We start from the raw sequence: 27,571 nt of genomic DNA, 5'->3' as shown, positions 1-27,571 counted from the left end.
CCTTATCTGTCCTTTTTTTACCCATACTCATTAATCTTAGGGAGTTTACCTAAGCTGTCCATCTACTTACTCTAGTACTTATCCAAACCACCAGAACTCCCCCACTCATCTGTAGGCTCCCATCTATAAAGAGAGCAGGGGAAATCAGAGGCTCAGCTTTCATATATTATTTAATACACAAAAGGACATGAGAAACACTCAAAGATAAAATGACAAGATGCACCACCAAGACATCTGCACTATAATGACACTATCTTGAAGTTGACAATGTACACAGTCTGAAAAAGGAAGATGATGAAAAGAAAGAATGATGAAAGAAAAGCCCTGAAGACTGCCACTGCAGGAGAACAACTCCAAAGGGCAACTAAAGCCATGTCCTCATTACCCAGTTCTTCTTCGAAAACCACTCAAAAAGCACAGAGTACATACATTGTCCTGAGCTACAGTATACTGGTACTATGTGCAGGTGCCTGAAGAATATGGGTAAATACTTGCTACTCTTCAGCCATGATAAAACAGTGGGGTACTTCAATAGTTCCAGGAAAGAGAGTTGCAAAGATCCCACTCCAGGTGGGCAGCCCTTCCTGTGGAGTGACAACAGTGTCATTAAGAATGTCCAGATGGTGTGAGAGCCACTGGAGCTGCAGCACATCAGCAGAAATCCTGGAAGCAGGTACAGTACAGGGCAATCTGTCAACCTGCAGCTGGCCTTCCTGTTTCACAGCTCTCAACTGGGCCAACATGTACAGGACCACAGACACACTGACACACATACTGGTCTCTGGGGATCTTTCTACGCAGTCCATTACATAATCCCATGTCTCTGAAGCTAACAAAACCAGCACCACAGAAAGCAAACAGAGTCCCAATAGGATAACTATATCATAAGGTTATATCTGTCTGCCCTCATGTGATGTGTCACGACAGACACATCTACAATGGGGCACAGGAGTTCAGGGTTTATTACAGAGCTTATTGCAAATACTTGTACAGCTGTAGATTTGGCCCTGTCTACTAGTTCCACTAGATCAGTGTGTGATGGGGCTCTCTCTCTCTCTCTCTCTGTGTGTGTGCGCGTGCGTGCCTGCGTTCGTGTGCTGACTACATGGAGGGGGAGTCAGACTTAGCAGTGCTGAGGAGAGAGAGATAGAGAGAGAGAGAGAGAGTAGAGAGAGAGAGAGAGAGAGAGATAGAGAGAGAGAGAGACGTGTTATTACCCTGTCTGACCTTGTCAGATAAGAGCCTTTACGCTGCTCATACACCTCTCCTTCACATGGTCTCTCCAACTACATCCATCTCTCTCCGCTCTCCATCTTCCTCCTCTTTCTCTTTCCTCAAAGTATCTTCATGCCTCTGCCTCTCACTCACCTTCCACTCCTTTAAAGCCTCAGCACTTTTAATTTAATATGGCAAAAGAGATGGGAAAGTTTTGAGTTATCTAATCAAATCAAATCAAATTGTATTTGTCACATACACGTGTTTAGCAGATGTTATTGCGGGTGTAGCGAAATGCTTGTGTTTCTAGCTCCGACAGTGCAGTAATATCTAACAAGTAATAAGTGGATAAGTTGGTCTGTTTGAGACTCAGTCTGTTCTTTCAAGGGAGGAAAAAACAAACCAAGTATGTCTTTAAAATGATATGGGTTAAGGGATAGGAGCTGGTCTGTCTATAAGGCAGAGGAGTTGGTTCTTTGCATGATTCCACTGGGGGCTGTCTGGGCTGCTTGGACTTCCTGTCAGTCTGGCTGGCTGGCAGGCTGGCTGGGGTGAATGTGATGAAGTTGATTTCTATAAACTCAATTCACCCAATAAATTCAACTTTAGGCAGAACTAAGCTAGGACTTTTGTGTGGGTCATTTTAGGTGCAAATACGGTTATCATTCTGTAGTTTGTAATAAGCATTATTGATTCAAAGTAAGTATTTAAAGTACATACTGATGCTATTCAGTAAAGTGCAGACAAGATGCAGGCGAAGGTGCAGGTCATACTGTATGTCAATACTCAAGTCAACAAAATGTACCTTCTTCCAGGATATTTATTCCTCAAAATCACTAGAAAACAACCACACGAAAAACAGCACACACATCAAACAAAACAAACTAAAAAGATCTGTGGAAAAGTTTGCCTGGAATGCAAGGGCATTCCCTCTCACTTCACTCCGCTATGTATCCCAGAATTCCAATGGTGTATCTATATTTGTGATGTTCCTGAGGCACCCTTTAAAGCAAGGCTCCCCTTACTCAGGGCCAACTCTACCTTACAAACAGCCTGGGGGACTAGAGAAAGAAGAGCACCAGATCAGCAAAAACATGAAAAAGTCCCAAAGCATACTACCATAATATTTGCCAACCTGTCAATTCAGTTAGACTGTATTGCATATTCACCCCTATAGAATACAGTATGACACTGTCCTTTAGATTCACAAATTCAATCAAATATATCGTTGCTGTCTGATGAAAACCTCATCTCCAAAACTTTTCATGAAATGTATAAAATGACCATATTTTCCCATTAACAAACATAAAATTATGAAACTTCAGAAGCTATTTTCAATACATTTCCTTGGTCCTAGAGTCATGAAATGTTCAGTGTACAATAAGGGAAGTTAATACATTTAATAAATGTAAAAAAGTAACAATTTGTAAAAAAAAATAATGTTTTTTTCATCAGACAGCGACAACATGTACAGGACCACAGACACACTGACACACATACAGGTCTCTGGGGGGTCTTTCTACGCAGTCCATTACATAATCCCATGTCTCTGAAGCTAACAAAACCAGCATCACAGAAAGCAAACAGAGTCCCAGTAGGATAACTATAACATAAGGTTATATCTGTCTGCCCTCATGTGATGTGTCACGACAGACACATCTGCAATGGGGCACAGGAGTTCAGGGTTTACATTTTACATTTTAGTCATTTAGCAGACGCTCTTATCCAGAGCGACTTACAGTTAGTGAGTGCATACATTTTTCATACAGAGTTTATTGCAAAGACTTGTACAGCTGTAGATTTGGCCCTGTCTACTAGTTCCACTAGATCAGTGTGTGATGGGGCTCTTTCTCTCGCACTGTGTGTGTGTGTGTGTGTGTGTGTGTGTGTGTGTGTGTGTGTGTGTGTGTGTGTGCGTGCGTGCCTGCGTTCATGTGCTGACTACATGGAGGGGGAGTCAGACTTAGCAGTGCTGAGGAGAGAAAGAGAGAGAGAGAGAGAGAGACGTGTTATTACCCTGTCTGACCTTGTCAGATAAGAGCCTTTACGCTGCTCATACACCTCTCCTTCACATGGTCTCTCCAACTATATCCATCTCTCTCCATCTTCCTCCTCTTTCTCTTTCCTCAAAGTCTCTTTATGCCTCTGCCTCTCACTCACCTTAGACTCCTTTAAACCCTCAGCACTTTTAATTGTAACAAGTAATAGATAGCGACAATATGCTATCTGATTTATAAAAGTTAGAGAGGTAGAGCAGATGAACATTGACACAAACAATAAGTGCAGTATTATAGTTCTGTACCTTTATAGATCATGGCTGACGAAATTGGCTAATTATTTTTTACTAATTTCCCATGAGTGTTCATTACAGAACACGTATAGGTTCTACAGCACTTACCTCTCCTAAGGAGTGAGATGGAGAAGCTCATCTTCCATTACTCACAGTATCAGACACAATATGACTCTAATGAATGCTGTTAGCCACATCAAAAAGCACTATTTATAGTTCCATTGGGTTCAGGTGGAATCTACTCAGCGTTAGCTAGCCTAGTGAACATATTTTATCATAGCTGTTAATGACATCTTCAGAATTAGACTTCCTCGAAATCATCAAGGGAAGAACAAGAGTGAGGCACCGAGATCAAAGGAACCCTGTTCCTTCTGCATGCCACGTTCTTGTTCTAGCTCATTAGGATCTATGGAACAACCTCCAGCAGGCTCAGTCTTTAAAAAGAATCAGGGAATGTCATAATGTGATGGATCCACAATTAACATTGGTTTCAAGGTAGGACTAATGAAAAAGTAAAAATGGTTTTAAAGGCTGATCTTCAGTCTTTGCACAAACTATATGAATAGACGTATTAGTAGTTCATCATCCTTCTTTGATTATTTAACAAATTAGTCAACTTTTAGTCATTCCTGCTTAGAATAGTGTGGAGAGCAGGTAGTAGGAACTAGGAACACATATGTGCTGCGTTCTACCCATTTTGCTCTGTCACTGCTCTCTATATACTCTTTCCCCATCTCCATCTCCACCTCACAACGTCTTCCCCTGTCCTCATTCTCCTCTAGCCTTAGGTTAAGGCTATGGCACTTCAGAATCCCTTTCACTGGCAAAAGGAGTTCAAAAGACATATAGGAGCCAGAAAGAGAGATAGAGAGGAATGAATACAGAGAGAAACAGATAAAAGAGAGAGAGGAAGACAGCAAGGTAGAAAGAAGCAGACCACTTGTAAGATGACTATGCTATGGGTAAGTACACTCTTAGAAAAAAAGGGTTCCAAAAGGGTTATTTGCGGAGGGATAGGGTTCTACCATGAACCGTTTTGATCAGAAGGGTTCTTTGTAAGTCAAATGGTTCTAGCTAGGACCTTTAACATCCAAGAACAGTTTTTGGAAGAAACGGTTCTTTGATGATTCTTTGGAAGGCAAGAAGAATTCTTTGGAAGGCAAGAAGGGTTCTACATAGAACCATATATAATATTTCCCAGCAGGCTCTATTGCAGGGAGATTTCCTGAATTGTTTGTTTTACTGTAATACTGTATCTGTGTTTTTGCATGTACATTGATTGGTTGATAAATGTTATGCTACACAAAGATAAATAACATACAGTTTTCTAAACTAATCCAATCTATTAGTAATTGGATTTATTGCACCTGTTATTGACATGGTTGTTCCAGTTTAGATTGAGGTAGTCTCAGTATTCAATCTTACCTACCCTGGCAGTCATTCATTGTTGGATTTCCTAACTCTGGCTGGATTCCAATAGGAATTACACATCACTTTGCAAGCCAGGATAATTACATTTACATTTTACGTCATTTAGCAGACGCTCTTATCCAGAGCGACTTACATTATTTTATTTTTTTTCATACCCCCTGTGGGAATCGAACCCACAACCCTGGCGTTGCAAACACCATGCTCTATCAACTGAGCTACATCCCTGCCGGCCATTCCCTCCCCTACCCTGGACGACGCTGGGCCAATTGCGCGCCGCCCCATGGGTCTCCCAGTCACGGCCGGCTACGACAGAGCCTGGATTCGAACCAGGATCTCTAGTGGCACAGCTAGCACTGCGATGCAGTGCCTTAGACCACTGCGCCACTCAGTGGCCACTCAGGCCACTCAGAGCCTGATGTGGCCTGTAAACCAGGAGATTCCTAACACCACTGTGTTAGGGTATAACTAGACAATCAAAGAAAGGCCTTATGATATACAGTACGTAATGTATTGTCATAAAGAATTACATTTAAATAAAGGCTGGTGGGTTCTACCCCTTCATAGAGGGTTCTAGGAAGAACCCGCCAAAGATAAAAGGGTTCTCGGTAGAACCCTTTATAGATGGTTCTAGGCAGAACCCTTCATCAAGGGTTCTAGGTAGAACCATATATAGGGGGTTCTTTGAAGAACCCTACATAGAGGGTTCTAGATAGAACCCTCTGCAAAGGGTTCTACCCAGCACCAAAAAGGGTTCCCTTATGGAGTCAAACCAAAGAACATTGTATGGTTCTACTTAGGACATTTATTTCTAAGTGTGTCGTTGCTGGAATATAGACTATTCTATGGCCATGAATAAATCCAAATGACCTGTAAAACAGGATTTAACTCAGGGATGAGAGAGAAGAAATGGAGGACACATGTAATCCTATAGTGAATGAAAGGAGATTTAATACATTTCGTCTGTTGGAAGGAGTACCAGCGATATAGAACAGAGAGTACAAATGAGGAGAGGGTATGATGGAGAGATGAAATGTGGAAGAGGATCAGCTGGTTTTGAAAGATAATGAAAGAGAAGGGCATGAGTGCCTCAACTGAAGGAGGAAATAGAGGATAAATAAATATGAACTAAAAGGAGAGGAATTAATGGAGGAAAAGAGGGCCCTTCAACATCAGAACTCTTCCGAAGAAATTAGGGGATGGAAAGAACCATTACTGCTTGTTGGTCTCTTTCACCAAACAGGTATATTTAGCCCCATATCCAGAGGGCAATACCAAAACCAGGACAGTGAGAATAATTCAAACCCAGAGTTTAGCAAAAATCCTACTCAGGCGACATACTGTAAAGCCAACGTATTGCATTTGGCTGTAATACAGTGAGGAGGTTTTGGCTGTAATACAGTGAGGAGGTTTTGGCTGTAATACAGTGAGGAGGTTTTGGCTGTAATACAGTGAGGAGGTTTTGGCTGTAATACAGTGAGGAGGTTTTGGCTGTAATACAGTGAGGAGGTTTTGGCTGTAATACAGTGAGGAGGTTTTGGCTGTAATACAGTGAGGAGGTATTACTGCTCATAAACTACAAGCAACAATAATCATACAGTAGCTGTAATGTCATCATCTAGTGCGTTTTATATCAGGTCATTTATGGCCTGATATATTTACATAAAACTATTTTAAATATTATGTAACGCCAACGATTCACTAACTGGAGCATCACAAATTGAGCATAAATCTGTGCTAAAAGCCCATAAAGCAATCACGACTTTCCCCTCTTGTAAAGGTAGAGAAGTTCACCTAATGGCTCTCCAGGGCTGCCAGCGAACGATTTGACTGTTACACATAGCAAAAAGTAATGGACCTCCTAGACAGACAGTGTGGGAATGATTAGAGTGTTACACATAGTTAAAGTTAATGAGGCTCTAAAGTGGGCCAGGTATGATTTGACTGGGGTGAATAGAGTTGACCTGAACACACCTCTATAGTAATAGGCCACCCTGGTGACAGAGGAATAATTTGAGTGTTTCCAAAAAGTTGACAGCCAGACAGGCAGTTTTATGCGAGGCGGTTGGCTGACATGTATAAGATGTCCATTAATAGTGTGTCTGGTGACAGATAGGGAGGGACAACTGAGGGATGGAGGGATGGAGAGAGGTGTGAGCCGGAACAGATGGAGCGATGTCTGGAAACCAAGAGGTGTGCTGTCATGCTTTCCAATTTGTTGTCTTTGTTAAATCACCTTGTCACACTAACATAGAGAAGCTCACTGAGAAGAATCTATTTATTTCAATACCATAGACAAACTCTGAAGGTGAGTGATGATAAAGATTAAAAGAGTAAGAACAAACTTCATTGTACATCATTGTTGTTTGTCAAACTAAGTTGAACCCTGATTGTCCCCCTTGACAAGTTTCAATCAATAACTGTGAGGAACATCGGTGGAATCAACGCCTTATGAGATTTACTGCACATAAACAGACCTGCACACAGCTCATTGTTGACAAGCTGACAGTCAGTGCGGACATCAGTATCCATGAGATGACATTCAGGCTACAACCAGAGCCAGAACTGGAAGTGTAACCCTGGATGCTGCAGAATGTTCTGCCTGGTGCTTGACCTCTTCACTCACCTGATGCTCTGTGATTGGAGGACATCTGGGTCGGTGGCGTTGAGCAAGGCCACAAAACTGCCCAGCGGGATGTTCTCCATCTTGGTGACCTGGAGGGGGTCGGGAAAGAAGACGGGCCCCTCGTTGACGTCCAGGACGGTGATGTGTACGGTGGCTGTAGAGCTGGAGCCGTAGCCCACATCTGGCACCAGAGGGTCCTCATTCTCCACTTTGATCAGCAGCGTGTGGAACACTAAGCTCTCATAGTCCAGAGGCTGGGGGGAGAGGAGAGAAGGGGAGGGAAGGAGGTGAGGAGAGAAAACATGTAAGGAACAGAGGGGAGAAGATGGATGATAAGACCGGTAGGAACAAAGAGGAGAGGGGGAGAGAAAATATGTACGAAAAAATGGGAAGAGGAGGGCAGGAGAAGAGATGGCGTAAAGGGGCAAACTGCAGTGTGCTAGAGAAAAATCATATGATGTTAGCAAGGTTACAGCTATCCTGTAGTCCTGTATCCTGTATATATTGCTAAATTGTATGGATTTATTGGAATAATGAGAGTAATAAAAGCTATGAGTGTTACAGGATCTTTACTGTGCCACCTGTATGTTCATATCTCCAGTGAATAGGCCAGATTGTGCAGTAATATCACCATCTACCCTGCCTGTTATAATGATACCACAAACAATACCTGTTTTAGCTCATCCATCATTAAGAGGATTGAGAGAGATAGGAGAGTCATTTGAGAGATAATTGAGAGAGATAATTGACCCTTCGCTAAGCCCCGCCCCCTATACCATTACAACCTCAGTCAACATTTTCCAGGGAAGCCCAATTCCCCATTCAAACCACTAGAGCAGGGGTGTCAAACTCATTTTCCCCCAGGGGCCGCATTCGGTCTTCACCGAGGTCCGGCAGGCCGCACTTAAATATTAATATATTTCCTTGCCATCAAAATTTGCAAAGAATAATTAACTCTATGCGAAGGGTATGTGTCGCAATGCATGAGGCAAATGGTGGTCACACCAGATACTGACGAGATTTCTGATCCACAGATGCATAGATTACGGCCTAATGAATTTATTTCAATTGACTGATTTCCTTATATGAACTATAACTCAATAAAATCTTTGAAATTGTTGCATGCGTTTATATATTTTTTCAGTATAATTGACAGAGTGAAAAGAAGGATGCCTGTACAGAATAAAATATTCCAAAACATGCATCCTGTTTGCAACAAGGCACTAAAGCCAAAATGTGGCAAAGCAATTCCCTTTTTGTCCTGAATACAAAATGTTAGGTTTGGGGCAAATCCAATACAACACATTACTAAGTACCACTCTCCATATTTTCAAGCATAGTGGTGGCTGCATCATGTTATGGGTATGCTTGTAAGGACTGTGGAGTTTTTCAGGATAAAAAAAGAAAAGGAATGGAGCTAAGCACAGGCAAAATCCCAGAGGAAAACCTGGTTCAGTCTGCTTAAACCTAAAACACAAGGCCAAATCTACACTGGAGTTGCTTATCAAGAAGACAGGGAATTTTCCTGAGTGGCTGAGTTACAGTTTTGACTTAAATCTACTTGAAAATCTATGGCAGGAGCTGAAAATAGTTGTCTAGCAATGATCAACAACCAATTTGACAGAGATTGAAGAATTTTGAAAAGAATAATGGGCAAATGATGCACAATCCTGGTGTGGAAAGCTCTTAGAGACTTACCCAGAAAGACTCACAGCTGTAATCGCTGCCAAAGGTGCTTCTATAAAGTATTGACTCAGGCGTGTGAATACTTATGTAAATTCGATATTTCTGTATTTCATTTTCAATGAATTTGCAAAAATTTCTAACAACATGTTTTCACTTTGTTATTATGGGGTATTGTTTGTAGATGGGTAAGAAAGAAAAAATATGTGTAATCCATTTTGAATTCAGGCTACAACACAACAAAATATGGAATAAGCCAATGGGTATGAATACTTTCTGAAGGCACTATACATTTAGAGAAAACTAATTATAACTAACTAGCAATGTTTTCAATGAGAGCTAGCTAACCAGCTAGCTAGCAAGCAAGCGATGCAACAATAGTATAAATTCGGAATCAAAAAAGACTTCAACAGGCTCTGTATTTCAGGTATAGTTTTAGGGTGTTCACTCTAAGCTCTAGAATGTAGGAAAAAAATTGTCAATTCAATAGGGTGCTAATAAATTAATGTCCAAATGTAGTTTTCTTTGCACTATGTCATTATATATCACATACAATTATTCTCTACAATATTACAACCTATATTATAACTATAATATTATGCTTGTACTTAACAGTGTTGATGAAATAAGAACGCTAGTTTGTTGTGACCGTTGCTAGTTTAGACTACGCCACTCTTGGTTGTAGCTCTTCCATTTTCGGCATTGGGAGGTGGTAACATTTGGAGGTGTTTCCGCACTTTGGACCAATCAAAATCAACATGATACACTCGACATTTCATCTCCAGATCCTTGGCTTTCATTGCCGATATAGCCGATCAATCTAAGTTGAGAGGGGCAAAGGGAAAGACTCAGAAATACACCATGAAAACTGGAACAGATTGCTTTCGTGAAGTGTAGATATTGAAATTCAGACTGTTAGCTTTGTAAATTAATATATATATATATAAAGGCCCAATTTTTTTTTGTATTCCCCGGATTTCATTTAGAAAAAGCACATGTTATCCCACACTAACTTGCAGCCACTAACTCGAATCATGCTAAATTCTCAGAGTAAATAGTCTAACATTTTAACCATATATGGTAGAGACATAGGGTTTGGACTATTGTTTTTCTAATGCAATTCTCTGTTGAATTAACATTTATAAACCTTGAATGAAATCATAATTTTATGGGTGAACACCCTACATAGTTGCGAGTGCCCCTGCTGCACTGTTAAATTATTTAGCCATTTAAATCATGTATTTTTTTATGAAAACTCTCAGTTTTTCAATTTCCCTCATCGGATCCATGGGTTTTAAACATGAGCTTATCCGAGGTGTCGACTCGACGACAGTTGCTATCCACGGGAGCGCTGGAATTGGTTGCCCAAATTTCTGGGGCAGGGCTTAGCGAAGGTTCAATTGAAAGAACTTCAGGGCCCTGTGGTTACCTTGACGATGGAGAGCATGCCCTCGTTGTTGTCGGGGTTGGTTTCAATCTCAAAGTTCTGAGTGGGGTCACCGTTGATGATGGAGTAAATGGCCCGCCACGCCCCCGTCGCCGGGTCATCTCTGTCATCCACCGTCAGGTTGACTGCCACACCTGTGGAGCCCTCGTCCACATTGGCCTGGAACTGGAGGGACATACAGAGACAAAGGGACGAGACTGGTCAACACTGGTGTCATTATAGAGGTATTGAACTGGACACATAGAGACATTACTGGTCATCACACATTTATTATAAACAGGTGGTTTCTATTCAATGGCCTGGAACTAGACACACAGACACAGACAGAGGGCAGAGGTTGGTCAACACACATATAGATAGCAGATGTGCGTTCAACAAGGGAAATAGTTCGCAAACGTAAGCTAAAGTTAACTAAGACATTCCATTTGTTTTGTGTTAGCTGCTTGTGGGTTCAGTGTAACATTTTGGAATGTTTATTCAAATCGTCCAACAAATTGTTCCTTAGTAACATGTTCACCCATTCAGTGGGACAGTGGTATAACCTTGATTTTAGGTAAAAAATAAGGGATTTTAACATTATCATCATCATCATCATCATCATCATCACTTCAGTGGACTTGGGACTGACAAGTGAGGGATAGAGTATGGTGTTTCTCAAGGTAGGTTGCCCAGTCTGAATCCCGCTCCACTTGAAGTGACTCACATCTAGAGGCTATTAAAAGCGTAATGTTTTATCTCACTTACATCATTCACATCTCTCAAGTGCTATTGAGTTGAACCCAGTGTCAAACTCCTCTCTCTCTCCTCTCTCTGGAGCGGGTCAAGAGCTTCAAGTTCTTCGGTGTCCACATCACTAAGGATCTATCATGGTCCACACACACCAACATAGTTGTGAAGAGGGCACAACAACGCCTCTTCACCCTCAGATCCTCAAAAAGTTATACAGCTGCACCATTGAGAGCATCTTGACTGGCTGCATCACCGCTTGGCAACTGCTTGGCATCCGACCGCAAGGCACTACAGAGGGTAGTACCTACGGCCCAGTACATCATTGGGGCCAAGCTCCCTGCCATCCAGGACCTCTATACCAGGCGGTGATAGAGGAAGGCCCTAAAAAGGTTAAAAGACTCCAGCCACCCAAGTCATAGACTGTTCTCTCTGCTACCGCACGGCAAACGGTACCGATGCACCAAGTCTGGAACCAACAGGACCCTGAACAGCTTCTACCCCCAAGCCATAAGACTGCTAAATAGTTAGTTAAATAGTTAACCAAATAGCTACCCGGAATATCTGCATTGACCCTTTTTGCATTAACATTTTTGACTCAGAGAATATGTGGCTAGGGGACACTGACACTGGCTGCGTCCCAAATTAGAATTAGAATTAGAAAAACGTTATTGTCCACGCAATTTGAAAATGTATCTTTGGAATCACCACATGAAAACAGACATTAATACACCATCATGAGCACATCATTCTCGAGATCAATAAATAAATCATACAAAGTACAAAGTGCTACAGTGCCAGTGTAGTTCACTGAGAGTACAAAACACCAAGAACACCTGCTCTTTCCATGACATAGACTGACCAGGTGAATCCAGGTGAAAGCTACAGTATGATCCCTTATTGATGTCACTAGTTAAATCCACTTCAATCATGTAGATGAAGGCAGGTTAAAGAAGGATTTGTAAGCCTTCAGACAATTGAGACATGTATGATTGTGAATGTGTGCCATTCAGAGGGTGAATGAGCAAGACAAAATATTTAAGTGCCTTTGAATGGGGTATGGTAGTAGGTGCCAGGCGCACTGGTTTGTGTCAAGAACTGCAATGCTACTGGGTTTTTCACGCTCAACAGTTTCCTGTGTGTATCAAGAATGGTCCACCACCCAAAGGACATACAGCCAACTTGACACAACTGTCGAAAGCATTGGAGTCAACATGAGCCAGCATCCCTGTGGATTGCTTTCGACACCTTGTAGAATCTATGCCCTGATGAATTGAGTCTGTTCTGAGGGCAAACGGGTTGGGTGCAACTCAATATTAGGAAGGTGTTCTTAATGTTTTGTACACTCAGTGTATGTTGTGTCATTGGTGTAAAACCATAATCATCATCAAGAGATCCCTACCCTATTCCCTTTATAGTGCACTACTTTTGACCAGGGTACATAGGGGGCCATTTGGGATGCAGACTGTCTGTCTGTGAATGCCAGGTTATGCAGTCTGAGGGCTGCACTGAGGCAGTCCGGGGAGAAGCAGCAGCACTAATGTTTCTTTAAAGGTAAGTCAGCGGGACTCAAGCAAAAACACAAGTTTGTGTGGAAAGAACACACACACACACACACACACACACACACACACACACACACACACACACACATCACACACACACACACACACAAAGGAGCTCTATCCTATGCCATTCCCACAGAATCTCAATTTGTTTCTCATTGTCACTCCTACCCTATTGTTGTAGTGAACCCTTAATCAGACTCATATCAGGAATGTATTCTGCTTGGCAGCCACTTTGTTGTAGAGTGCATTGTGAAGCAGAGGAATACTCTAGGAGCCTTACTGCATCTAGCCGAAAGCAATTCCCTCTCTCTCTGTCAGGACCATTATTGTATCACAGTTTACAGAGTAATCTATCAGGCACACAACGCTCTGTTTAAGGATAGTGCTGTATTCCAGATTATGGTGTATTCTGTCAGGATTGTATTTTGGGTCACAGATTACCGCTCGCTCTTCCCAACACCATGCATCGGTCTTTAGAAAAGAGCTCTTTCAAAAACACACTTTACACAACTCAGTCATTTAGGCTACAGAGGACGGAAACAAAATGTTATTCTAATGGAGAGAAAGAAAGAAAAAGAAACAGAGAAAAAGAGGGAAAGAAAAATATACTTGGGGTAACACAGCTAGTCTACAATCCTAACCCTGTTATCCTCAAACGGGATCCTCAATGGGAGGGAACATGGCCTGTTGCTAAGCACCATGACATCCTGTTCTACGGCTGCTTTCCCCCTGTGATTACAGCAGTTACACACTACTTACACACTGATTAGCAGGATAGCAGGCTGCTATAGCTGCAGACCAGACCTCAGCCTCCCTCCCCAAGAACCCCTGTGGATCGGAGCGCTGCGGCTACACAGTGGACGCGGAGAGGGAACATTCCCATTCCACAGGCGTAAGACAACCCACAAAAGCCATTACCACAGACAGAGCATGGAATCAGGGGTGTCCCACTGATCAGGGATTCCTGAAGAATTCTAATAATGAGCTGCCTTGAATATTCTTCTGCTTATATAGTGTGGTGATTTTGTTGCAGGAGTAAATGGATTGCCACTGTCTACACTTCTCCAGTGATACTTTGAAACTGTCTTATTTCTTATTACAAGGTGTATTGAAAGATTTGAGGAGGATAAATTGTTAGAAGCACGCACACACACAGACAGAGATAACTGGCCATTCGGGTTTCATTTAATCATCTCAAGCAGCCATGCGGTTAGATGGATGTATTCAATCTCTGTCGCCTGTTGCCACTGAGCCCCTGCCCTGCTACTGATAAGACCCCAACACCTCAGAGTGCACAAAGTAACCAGCGGTGTTAGAGAATGTGGGAAATAACCACTAACTCAGACTGGCCCTGGGGTGTCATACACACATAGACTGAGAGTGTGTGTGTACATGCGTGCGCACCTGCGTGTGTGTGTGCACTTGTGTGTGCATGACCCTGTGTTCTTGTTTTGTGTTCTTGTGGTGTTAGTGTGTGTTCTTGTGGTGTTTGTGTGTGTTATTGTGGTGTTTGTGTGTGTTCTTGTGGTGTTTGTGTGTGTTATTGTGGTGTTTGTGTGTGTTCTTGTGGTGTTAGTGTGTGTTCTTGTGGTGTTTGTGTGTGTTCTTGTGGTGTTTGTGTGTGTTCTTCTGGTATTTGTGTGTGTTCTTGTGGTGTTTGTGTGTGTTCTTGTGGTGTTTGTGTGTGTTCTTGTGGTGTTTGTGTGTGTTCTTGTGGTGTTTGTGTGTGTTCTTGTGTATATCGGAGAGAGAGACAAACAGACCCAGAGCCAGCCCCAGATCCAATTGTAGAGCAAGGGAGCTCTGTTAACACACAGTGAAGGGATGACCAGGTCAGTAGAGGCCAGACCAGGGCAGTTCAGTGCAGGCCAGAGGAGAAACACATACACCCCCTGATTTAACTCAGATGCCTGCCTGGGGACTAGAGCCATACATTCAGCAGCTGTCAGTCTGGGACTCATAGCAGCTGACTGGATGATCCCATTGAGTTGACCTGCTGATAACAGTTTGACAATGCTTTAAGGTGGTGAACTCTAGCGCTACCCATGATATACGATATGGACCCATCACAATAACAATGTCCCCGCCTGTAGCCTGACATGACTGTAGTTCAACAGACCATAAACAGGTGAAGGAGGGAGGAAGCAGCCACTCTGAAACCCTCCCACTGAGCAAAAACTGGCTGAATCAACGTTGTTTCTACGTCATTGCAACAAAAAACATATATGTGATGATGTTGAATCAATGTGAAAAACTGATTGGATTTGAAAAAAGTAATCGTATTTTTTCACCCGACTTTTAACCTCAATCCAATTACATTTGTTTCACGTTGAATTCACGTTAATTGACAACTCAACCAAATTTTTATCAAAACTAGACGTTGAACAGATGTCTGAGCCCAGTGGGCAGAGATTGTCTGTAGGGCCATCATACAATGCATACTTCTTGTTTACTATGAAAATGGCCTGGCATATCTCTCTGTGCACTCACCACTTGTTGCTGACAATGCATATTGATCTAATATGGGGATATAATGGGAGCAGGGGGTCAACATCAAACCTCATTAACACCACTTTGGAAATTACTTTCTATTTCTTTCCAACTTTTCATTCAGCATTCTATGCCAGCTGGCACTATGAGCCTGTTGGAAGGCAACAACCCTGACTTTATTGCAGTGTTGAGAAGTCCTCTCTCTGTGCTGTCATTGATCGGTGTCTACACTACCTGTCTGTCCCTGGCCTTCCTCTCCACACGTGAATAGGATATGGCAATTAACTGCTCAGCCTGCATTAACGTTAAGTGGAGTGAAGAGGAGAAATAAAAATGTCTCTCTCTCTCTCTCTGTTCACAGTGATAAGAAACTGTCCCGTCACACACTCATCATACTCATCTTTTTACACCTCCACCACCCCTCCTACTCGGCAGCCCAACATCCCCCCATCATCTGACAGACCACAGAAAAGAGAGATAAACTTACAGTGATCCTGGACCGTCAGACAGAATGGCTTATGAATTTAAATGTGGTTTGATTTGGTTGTTCTGACAGAGAGACAGCCATGCAGGGAGAGAGTACAGAAGAGCAGCTGTTCATTTGTCCTAATGGAATGTGCCTTGTGACATCTCTGTGGCACCATAGATTGAGCTGACAGCAAACACACAGTGCCATGTCACTTTAGTCCCTGAGGAGACAACACTATTCCCCTAAGGACCAGTGACATCACAGCAGAGGTGCAGACTCTCAAATATATGTATTTCTATGGACAGTGATGTTCTCTCTCTCATTCTGCCTGCTGGCATCATCTGACCTGACTTCACAAAAACAACTGAAAAGCCCACAAAGAAAGATCATATGCTTGAACTTTTATCATTATTACTCTAGTTTGATATATTACTTTTGATAGGATGATTAATTTGAACAGTGCATGCTTCTTATTCACATGTGGGTAACTAACTAACGTGCTAGCAGTATGTTGAGATAAAATATTCTCCTACATGCTAAAAGATCATTATTCCCTGGCGCGAAATACAAATTATATTCATCTTTCAGCAGTTCTCTCTCTTACCCAGTCAGCTTGCTTATGAAAGCTGCTTATCTTATCTGATTGATGTGCATCCTTTAGACAGAATGAACACCAAAATACTTTGTGCGCAGACTCACTCACACACACGTGCACACACACACACACACACACACACACACACAAACACACACACACACACACACACACACACCCTCTCTCCTACATACATGGGCCAAGGAAGTTAATGAGCATAACTGTACTATTATTACATTTGAAGAGCTCCAGCTCAAGCTGTGAGGGAAAAAAGTATTTGATCCCCTGCTGATTTTGTACGTTTACCCACTGACAAAGACATGATCAGTCTATAATTGTAATGGTAGATTTCTTTGAACAGTGAGAGACAGAATAACAACAACAAAATCCAGAAAAACGCATGTCAAAAATGTTATAAATTGATTTGCATTTTAATGAGGGAAATACGTATTTGACCCCTCTGCAAACCTTAACTTAGTACTTGGTGGCAAAACCCTTTTTGGCAATCACAGAGGTCAGACGTTTCTTGTAGTTGGCCACCAGGTTTGTTGGTGGTAGGTCTGTATTTGAAAACTAGAGAGAACAGAAAGGCTATCAGCTATTTGAGTGGGGACTCTTCAGTGCTCCCTGAAGAGGTGTCTTGTGTTCTACTCTCCATGCTTCAGACCTGAAGGACGAACAATCCACTCAAGTGTTCACACACTCTAGCCATTCTCTGGAGGTCCTGTCATGCCAAATACTGTCCACCTGCCAATGCATGTCCCCCCATGCGTCACAATGGGATTCGATTAGCTTTTAGAGTCCGTTGCTATGTCAACGATGTGATGAGTTAATGCGTCACATTTTGGAGATCATTACAGACAAATGGATGTTCTTATCATCTGTGCTATGTAAACAAAGTAGATTTCTGTGACAATTTTGGTGCTAAAACGCATTTAGTTTAGCTAAATCATCCCTTTATATCTGTCTGAGAGTCTGGTAAACATGAGAGGTTGCCTATTCATCTCAACATCTAAATGACATGGTGAAGTCTATGGATTGCTGATCTCTTCAGACACCGTAGGTTTAAAATTATTTTTATACACAATATGGTCTCCTACCATGACCAATGGACTCTCATGCCAAATGGCTTCTCTTATCTGAATATGATAGAGAAAGAGAAGGCTAAGCCAAATGTATTGACTCTTTTATCTACCTTGATAGGTTATACCCAAGGAAAATACCAAATCTGAAGTATTTGGATATCTTTTGTCAGCACAAAGGATTGAGGCAGAAACAAAGAAGGCATTTGAGGTGGTCCTAACCCCATATCCCCTCCTGCCCCCTCTCTATCACTCTCCTCCCTCACACAGATACAGCCTATTCCACCCCAGCAACAGACATACATTCACACCCGTTACGAAGCTAGCCGGATATCTCTGAGCTAGTGGAGCAATCATGCAGTCCAGTTCTAATCCCTGACACACGTATGGCAGCCTTCAGTGAGACACAGCCCAGCACTGACAGAGAGCCCAGCCTAGCCCTGGGTAGGACAGACCTCCATGTCTCAGCCATCACTGTTAATATCATTATCATTTGGACGGAGGGCATATTGTCACGTCACCACAGGGGAGCGAGGGCAAGGATTGGCTGTCAGTCTCCCTGAGTGGCAGGAGTGATAAACCGGATCAGTGGCTGCTATGGGACAATGGAACGGGCTAGTCAGAAATTAGATGCCAGTTATCATCCAGGGCCAGAGGGGGGTGAGATGGAAGTGGGGGGTGGCAGGGGTATGTTGTCCCCTTGTACCAGGCAGCAGTGTCACCAGCCTCTCTTTTCTGTGTCACTACAGGCTTTAGTTAGGGAGACGTCAGGACAAGCAGAGATTATGTCATAGGGGCTGATACTGGGTGTACAGTGAGGGAAAAAAGTATTTGATCCCCTGCTGATTTTGTACGTTTGCCGACTGACAAAGAAATGATCAGTCTATAATTTTATTGGTAGGTTTATTTGAACAGTGAGAGACAGAATAACAACAAAAAAATCCTGAAAAACGCATGTAAAAAATGTTATAAATTGATTTGCATTTTAATGAGGGAAATAAGTATTTGACCCCTCTGCAAAACACGACTTAGTACTTGGTGGCAAAACCCTTGTTTAAAATCACAGAGGTCAGACGTTTCTTGTAGTTGGCCACCAGGTTTGCACACATCTCAGGAGGGATTTTGTCCCACTCCTCTTTGCAGATCTTCTCTAAGTCATTAAGGTTTCGAGGCTGACGTTTGGCAACTCGAACCTTCAGCTCCCTCCACAGATTTTCTATGGGATTAAGGTCTGGAGACAGGGCACTCCAGGACCTTAATGTGCTTCTTCTTGAGCCACTCCTTTGTTGCCTTGGCCGTGTGTTTTGGGTCATTGTCATGCTGGAATACTCATCCACGACCCATTTTCAATGCCCTGGCTGAGGGAAGGAGGTTCTCACCCAAGATTTGACGGTACATGGCCCCGTCCATCGTCCCTTTGATGCAGTGAAGTTGTCCTGTCCCCTTAGCAGAAAAATACCCCCAAAGCATAATGGTTCCACCTCCATGTTTGACAGTGGGGAGGGTATTCTTGGGGTCATAGGCAGCATTCCTCCTCCTCCAAACACGGCGAGTTGAGTTGATTCCAAAGAGCTCCATTTTGGTCTCATCTGATCACAACACTTTCACCCAGTTCTCCTCTGAATCATTCAGATGTTCATTGGCAAACTTCAGACGGGCATGTATATGTGCTTTCTTGAGCAGGGGGACCATGCGGGCGCTGCAGGATTTCAGTCCTTCAAAGCGTAGTGTGTTTTCCAATTGTTTTCTTGGTGACTATGGTCCCAGCTGCCTTGAGATCATTGACAAGATCCTCCCGCGTAGTTCTGGGCTGATTCCTCACCGTTCTCATGATCATTGCAACTCCACGAGGTGAGATCTTGCATGGAGCCCCTGGCCGAGGGAGATTGACAGTTATTTTGTGTTTCTTCCATTGGCAAATAATCGCACCAACTGTTGTCACCTTCTCACCAAGCTGCTTGGCGATGGTCTTGTAGCCCATTCCAGCCTTGTGTAGGTCTACAATCTTGTCCCTGACATTCTTGGAGAGCTCTTTGGTCTTGGCCATGGTGGAGAGTTTGGAATATGATTGATTGCTTCTGTGGACAGGTGTATTTTATACAGGTAACAAGCTGAAATTAGAAGCACTCCCTTTAAGAGTGTGCTCCTAATCTCAGCTCATTACCTGTATAAAAGACACCTGGGAGGCAGAAATCTTTCTGATTGAGAGGGGGTCAACTACTTATTTCCCTCATTAAAATGCAAATCAATTTATAACATTTTTGACATGCATTTTTCTGGATAATTTTGTTGTTATTCTGTCTCTCACTGTTCAAATAAACCTACCATTAAAATTATAGACTGATCATGTCTTTGTCAGTGGGCAAACGTACAAAATCAGCAGGGGATCAAATACTTTTTTCCCTCACTGTACACCCAGTATCAGCCCCTATGACATAATCTCTGCTTGTCCTGATGTCTCCCTAACTAAAGCCTGTAGTGACACAGAAAAGAGAGGCTGGTGACACCACTTTTTCCCTCACTGTATTAGTGCAACTTGACAGAATCATGAGTGTGTATAGTATCTGTATGCACCCACCAATGCCCATTATATGGTCTAAGTAAACCAATAACACTATGATATGTTTACCACTTACTCAATGTAACATACTGTAGACAATCCATCTTTACCAGACATGAAACAAGTCTGTTCTATGATGACCCTAGCCTGCCTTCCAGCTACAGGAGACAGCACCTATGTGTCCATTTCACTAAGAATCTTTGATGAGTTAGAATCTATCTGAACGTAGTAACTGCATTTCAGGGGAATGTTTCACACTGTGTAAGAGAGAAAATTGAAAAACCAAGGAAAAACAAATCCAACAGAATTTCCTCATTTGAATGGTATTTACAGAGCAGTATAGGATGTGTGATCCCTTACAAGCCATGTTTGTCTTTATGGAGCTTTATTATATCGTACTACACTAAAGTCTATTTCAACAGCATGAGGGGGAGGCAGGATACATTGTGAATCCCAACTGGTTGACTTAGGCACATCTTCAAGTAGACTACAGTGTGGTGGAGTTGTGGTGGAGTCATGCCAACACTTTATCAGCACCTATGTGTTCTGGAGGGTAGGCAGCCTAGCTCTTCTCCGCTTGATGAAAGGTAAACCAGAACATGTCTTCCTCTCTGCTTTAATGCAGCACGTACAAGAGATGCTTTTATTTTCTATTAGAAATATGTTTATTGACAGAGTTTCCAGTTGGAAAACGTTCAATATCCAGAAGGATCTCATTGGGCACACTGGGTTGAATCAACATTGTTTCCACGTCATTTCAATGAAGTGATGTTGAACCAACGTGGAATAGACTTTGAATTGCCATCTGTGCCCAGTGGGATCTATTATTTTAAAAGGTTTTTCAAGAGACTGGAATTCAAGTGGAATTCAATATCTATGAATGTGCTCACATTCACGTATACATGCCCACTCATGTACACCCACACCCACAATAGTATGAAGCCATAAGAGATGATTCATGACCAGGTTAGAGGCTGCTGAGCAGGTGGAGGACTTATCTGATGAGTTTAGCAACTTAAATGGCTATGTTTTTAAAAGGAACATTTCTCCATGCTGTTAAATGGATCCCCAGAAAAAAGATGGAGGCATTAAGTGAGGACAGGGACAGAGTGCACTCAGCACGGCCCCAGCACGGCCCGAGCAACATTTCACTGTGAAGATCCACTTCTTACAACGCTTCCCTGAGACTGCAATGCATCATGGGAGCCGGCCTGGCGGAGATTGGAGGTGATGTGTCTCGAACCCTGACAACAGCGCCGGGCATTTCCATTAAAAACCACACAACTCAACATTACGACCTCTGCTTCAGGTCCTAATGCCTTTTTCTTCACCTCAAGAAAAAAAGCAACAGTTGCAGTTTTTGACAAATGCACCATGAGTTCGCACAAACAGGCAAATAGGTTAAGTTTGTTAAGTGCAGTTTTCTGTGTGCACTAAGATTCTGAATAACAGAGATAGTGTGGCTGGTGGGTAATGTAGTTGATAACGTAAGTTCAATCAGTAAGGCGGTCTGAATGTCTTGCTCTTTCATCCCGTAAGCATAACATATTCACATTGTTTCCTCTCCATGGGCGCAGCGGGAATTTATATTTGTTGTTGTTGATATGTTCTCATCAACAGCACAATGTCATGTCACTCCTCCTTTACTATATCGATTAGCCACGTGCAGAATGTCAGTCACTTATTACCCTATGGCCGAAGAGCACAGCTGAATAATGCAACTTTACCACTTGCTAAACAACCCATGGGCATACCTGGGCAAAAATGACCTTGCTCTATTCCCACCAATGGTTATACACCAATGGTTCTCTCACTTACGTCTTACAGCAAAAGGTTCACAGCCGACTCATCCACATCGTCTCTGTTCAGATACATTGACATACCTTTGCCTATCGTGGCTAATAGTGTAGGTTACTTTTGTTGCACCTTTATTGTCTTTGTTGTAGCTTACTTTAAAGTGGTGCTTTACAATATCACTGTTATTTTATCAAATCATTTTTCAGTGGGGAATATTTCATTCATGCTTCTTGACCTCAGTATGCCTATTTTCTCATCACTCTAGGCATTTTCATAAATGTTCATTAATTGGCAGTCATACCACAACTACTGGTAGCAATCAGATATCTCCCTTCTCTTCCAAACAGCATGATTAGACTGGTCGGCTATCAGTCTACCCCACACAATGTCTAAGTCACTAGTGTGAACATCGTTCAATGGTTGTTGTGCAGTCATGCCACTGATAACTTGGGCCTGGCGCAACTTCTATCACAAGCTCTTGTCACTAAACGTGTCGTCGCTGAACATCATGCCTCTTGTCTTTGAAGCACAGTCTCGTAGTTAATAGCTAAAGTAGCTGCAGCACGAGGCGTGCTGCCTTCCACATCTGGGGCCAGTGCTCCAAGCTTCAAGATTACTTGAGTGCTCATTCAACAAATGTTGATTTCCATGACACCCTTGAGTTAACGATTTGTCAAATCGTATCTTCATTCGGAAGCATTGAGTGCTCTAGTGCTTTCATTTTCAAAAGGGTGAGCTAACATCAGGATCATGCTAACTCATAGCTACTCTCTTCAATGTTCGCTCCACGTAGGGCTTCTTTCATCGCTCTCCTATATGTTCTTATTACATGCTCAATAAGAACTGCTTTCTTCTCACCAATGGGAATACATCTTGTGATGTACTTAAATGAAGGTTTACTCGTTTCTCTCACCTGTGTCTTACAGCAAAAGGCTCACAGCCGACCCTCCACCTCCCCACTGCCACCTGCTGAAGGCCCGTCATCGGAACCTCTTTCTCCCAGCTGGGGAGGGGTTTCGATGCCAGCTACCCCGCATAGGGCAACCGGCATCACAGCATCTGGCTCAGAGGATCATCCCTCTGTGACGAGGCCCCTCCCCAAACTATTTTAATACATTTTTGTTCTTTCATTTTGTCTTTGTTGTTCATTCAGTTAGCCTGTCCTTGATTGTATCGGGTTATGTGTGCTATACAGGGTTTCTACTAGAGCCTTGAGGCTATAGTGACAAAGGAAACCAACACCATGATCATAGCAGTGCAACACGTAAACTCACAGACACATTCCCTTATCTCCCTTGTGCACCCATACCACGTGACTACTGTGATGTTTTGTTCATTACATGTGGACACACACACTCACACACACACACTCACACACACATTCACACACACTCACACGCACTCACACGCACTCACACGCACACATACGCACACATACGCACACACACGCACTCACACGCACTGACACACACACACACACACACACACTCACACGCACAGGCCGGCGACTGATGTATGCTGAGCCTTTCCTAGGGCAGGCTTTGAGAATTATAACACTATTATTTTAAATGGGAAAGCAGAGGTCAGGGAGGATAACTGGGTGATTTCTGGTGTGTGTGTGTGCGTGTGAGTGTGTGTGTTTATGTGTGTGAAACCTACTCCATCACCTGTACGTGAATCATGCCCGTCACCAGCTGCGTCTGCGATTACAGTGATAGATGTGACTGGGGCTGTTTTTCTGCAAGGTCTGTCTATCTGACTGAGGAGTGATGGCCTCTGCTGGGACTGAAGGAGTACAAGGACTGGTGAACCTGCCTGCAGAACAGGAGCACTAGAAAGGGACCCTACAGAGGGAGCACGATAAGAACTGATAGCGGTGGTCCCATTTCAAGACCTCACTATTTACTTATGTTTGTTATATAGCTCAATACACACACTAGTCTGTATGACAACTCCATCTGGTCATCATTAGACTGAGTTTATTTGACATTTATCCACCTTTATTGTTTGGACAACAATGAAGACAGGGAAGAGGGGTCCGTGAAACAGGCAGCGGTGCAGGTACTCACCAGTGAGTGGGTGAACTCTGGGGCGTGGTCGTTCTTGTCTGTGATGGTGATGGTTGCCGTGGCTGTTCCTGTCAGTCCCACGTCTCTTCCCTTCATGTCCTGGGCTACAATCTCCAGCTCGTACTGCGTGGTGGGCAGCGTCTGGAGGGACACACACACAGACACACACAGTGTCATAAAGCCTGTCATTATCAACCATTAATTTCAGGGGTTACACACAACACAATCATCATTAGACACAGGATTCGTTGCAGGAGATCAAATTAATCCACTGAATACAAAATGCTAACAAATTATTGACTGACTGAGAAAAAGCAATTGAGATGTAGGTGAGACTGCATGATTGTGACGTTGGTGTGGATTAATTTCAGAGTAAGCATATAATAATAGAAATGCATCCGCTTGGTGTCTTATTATTTGACACTTTGTACATTTCTATAGCCTCTCAGAACGCCCAGCAACTGTGTCAGACATCAATAAACCATTGAAGGCATAGAACCAGACAGGTACTGTAAGATAATGATCACATTGTCACAAAGTCCAAGTGACTTACTCACACAAAACAAAGTAGAGTTGCTAGTATGTTCTCCTGTCTGGGGGTGGTAGTGCTGTACTCTGTAGGCGACTGTACATCTCCAATATGACAGCCCTTCCCTGATGTCTTATACATTTAAATAGAACTTAGCAGATGTCAAGTGTCTGTTATAATCTAAGCGCATCACAGTACAGAAACCAACCCACAACCACTACATCTCTTGAAAAGGTCAGGCATCCAGGTCTTGTGTAAACCAGATGAAACAATGTACAGTCTGTGTAGAACACCTTTCAGCACACATGATTACGAATAGATGTATGGAAGTACGACATACAGTAGTTTATCTTCATTCTTTTTTAAATACCCAGGGGGCTGGGTCGTTTCAATGTGTCTCAGATGACTCACTCAATCACTCAGATGACATAAGGTCAAGGTTCGTATGATTGGCAGACATGAAAGCGCTAACATTTTTCTTAACATTTTCTGTAGACTCCCAGCTTTCATGATGAGCTACATTAAAAGAGAAGAGATACTCTTTGGATCTTGGCTTTCCCGGGTAATTCTAAGGCGAGGGAAGGCAGTGGGGAGGGACCCTGTAGGACAGAAGCTGGCCAGGCATTAGAGTAAGTTGGAGAAGTGGAGTGTGATTGAGGTGCACGTTAAATGTCCAGTTCAATTTGGGATATGAAGCTTTGCATACAGCATAGATTATTTAGTTGCAACTTTACAGCATATATTATTTAGTTGCAATTTTACAGCACAGATTATGTAGTTGCAACTTTGCAGCATAGATCAGGGTTTCCCAAATGGCGGCCCGCATCTGGCCAGCGGGTGTTTTTATTTTGCCTCCCCTGTTTTCTTAGCAAAAAAAGTACAACAAAAAAAGTACAAAAAACATTTGTGTGGAATCTTAATGTAAAAGACTGTAAAAAACACTAGGAAATCAGCTCCAAGTGATTTTTATTTAAGAACTCTGTTCCCAAGTATTCCCACGCATAATAGAGAGACGCGACGTGATCGTATACAAATGTAAGCAAGGTTTGAAATGATTATGTTTTATTCCAACATAACTAATATGTCATGCTTAATAGAAATGGTGGTCCAGGGGCATAAATTAAACCATGTAGTGTTGTTAAGCTAACATTTTTTTTCCTTGATGAGATCCCACTCAGTGTGGTGTTAAGTGCCACGTTTAATAAAACTCATCCATCTGTTTCACTAAATACCCCAGGAGCCCACTCCTGTGTCTCCTCTATCTCCTACCCACAATGCACCTCGCCCTTCCTTCTTCCTCCCTCTTTCCTGCCAGTTTTGAACACCACAGCACATCAGTCACTAAAAGGCACTATGAGATGAATCTATACAATCTATCCCCATATAATCACAGAAATGTTCCAAAGCAAAGACATCATCAGTATACTATTCCATTCATTTTCATTCTGTAATGAAATTGAGAGTCATGAGATGGGGAAATGGAACTACTAATACTAGCTCTAATTGGCCATTTGTGTGACGACCCCGCCCCCGTCCCCAACCCTGTCCAACCCCTCTCCTGTCTCTGTTTTTCCACTGGTCTCATTAGAGAGATGCTCGATGCGAACCACACACAGTCTCACACACACAGTCACACACACACACACACACACACACACACACACACACACACACACACACACACACACACACACACACACACACACACACACACACACACACACACACACACACACACACACACACACACACACACACACACACACACACACACACACACACACACTGTCACACCACCCTCCACTGCAATGGCTTATCACTGGACAGGAGTGTGACATCACCTGTGTCCTCGACGCTCTCTGTCTCCATTCTCTCTCTTTTTAAAACTCTCCATTTTCCTCTTCACGTCTCACAGATCTCTCACATAGCCTGGGAGGAACAGCCTAAAACAGGGCTTCTCCACAAGGGTGCCAGGCAGGATCCTTGAGACCCAGAGAGCAGAGGAGATGAGGCAGTATGCTGCTCCCATCACTGATTACACAGGGATCAATCGGACCCCAGGCAGGGGGACACCAGACGATCAGTGCCCCTCAGGTGCTTTTTAATAATCATGTCAACACATAGAGTGATAGTGTAACATAGACACTGGAAACAGTACAGGAAGTCTGTCTGGAAGTTCACTGCTGGGTATGTATATTTATACAGTATATGGACTTACGGATTACGTTCCTGAAACACGTTTCTCTATTATGGTGAAACATAAGCTGCTTTATTACTACATCATATAATCAGACAAAGTAGTTCACTGTGGCATTCTTACAGCACTGTAACATTAGAGAAAGCAGTACAGTGCAACACATATTCATATCATTTGGAGTCCAGTCCTCTAGCCGTGATTATGATGTGACATACAGTACAAACACTGAGCTCTCCCATGACTACAGTATGATGCAACAGGAACTGTCTTAGTATTGTATCTTATTACATGTCCCTGTATGTTCTCCACTGTGTGTTCTCCACTGTGTTCTCTCCTTACAGCACCAGGGAGGCAGCTCGTAAACATGGCACAGCTTAGCACAGCGGGAGACTCTTCCCATCAATCTGCAGTAAATCTAGGCTCCTTTGACCCACCCACCTAACCACTCTTTCACTCCCACACCCAATGCTCTACCCAGTGCCAGACATAAATCTTCATCCCTCTCTAATAAACTAAGAGCTGTTGTACTGGTGTCCCTGCCTGCCTCAGAGTCCTCCCTGGATACTGTCCTGGGGAATAGGGTTCCATTTCAGATGCACAGTATGTACACAGGAGGCAGCAGCACAGTAGGTGTTCACCCCAGAGATAGTGTCTGTGACAGACTGCTCAGGATATATCAAACCCTCATAAACAGATGATCTTCCACAGACCTGTGAGTCGAGAAAAAACCCAGCTCCAGACATCCTCCACCTGGAAGAGAGTTGGGCTCAGAGTCCTAAAGTTGCGTGACAACGTCTGAA

At 43.0% G+C, this 27,571-nt stretch overlaps 1 protein-coding gene across 3 annotated transcripts in view; it reads right to left on the bottom strand.

The window, feature by feature from the left end:
- The window catches only part of LOC121531835 (cadherin-13), a 576,485-nt gene that overhangs the window by 90,899 nt on the left and 458,015 nt on the right, over positions 1 to 27,571 (bottom strand). For all 3 annotated transcript variants that reach the window (XM_045227157.1, XM_045227158.1, XM_041837322.2), the window contains 3 exons: positions 24,046 to 24,186; positions 10,672 to 10,854; positions 7,560 to 7,813 (listed from right to left, as the gene is read on the bottom strand). In XM_045227157.1, coding sequence (XP_045083092.1) covers positions 7,560 to 7,813; positions 10,672 to 10,854; positions 24,046 to 24,186 — 578 coding nt within the window. The remainder of the gene's footprint in view (positions 1 to 7,559; positions 7,814 to 10,671; positions 10,855 to 24,045; positions 24,187 to 27,571) is intronic.

This window comes from Coregonus clupeaformis, chromosome 19 (assembly GCF_020615455.1).
Source record: "Coregonus clupeaformis isolate EN_2021a chromosome 19, ASM2061545v1, whole genome shotgun sequence".
In the NCBI taxonomy this organism is placed as follows: Eukaryota; Metazoa; Chordata; class Actinopteri; order Salmoniformes; family Salmonidae; genus Coregonus; species Coregonus clupeaformis.
The sequence above is the reverse complement of the archived record's forward strand: the minus strand, read 5'-3'. Positions and strand labels throughout refer to the sequence as shown.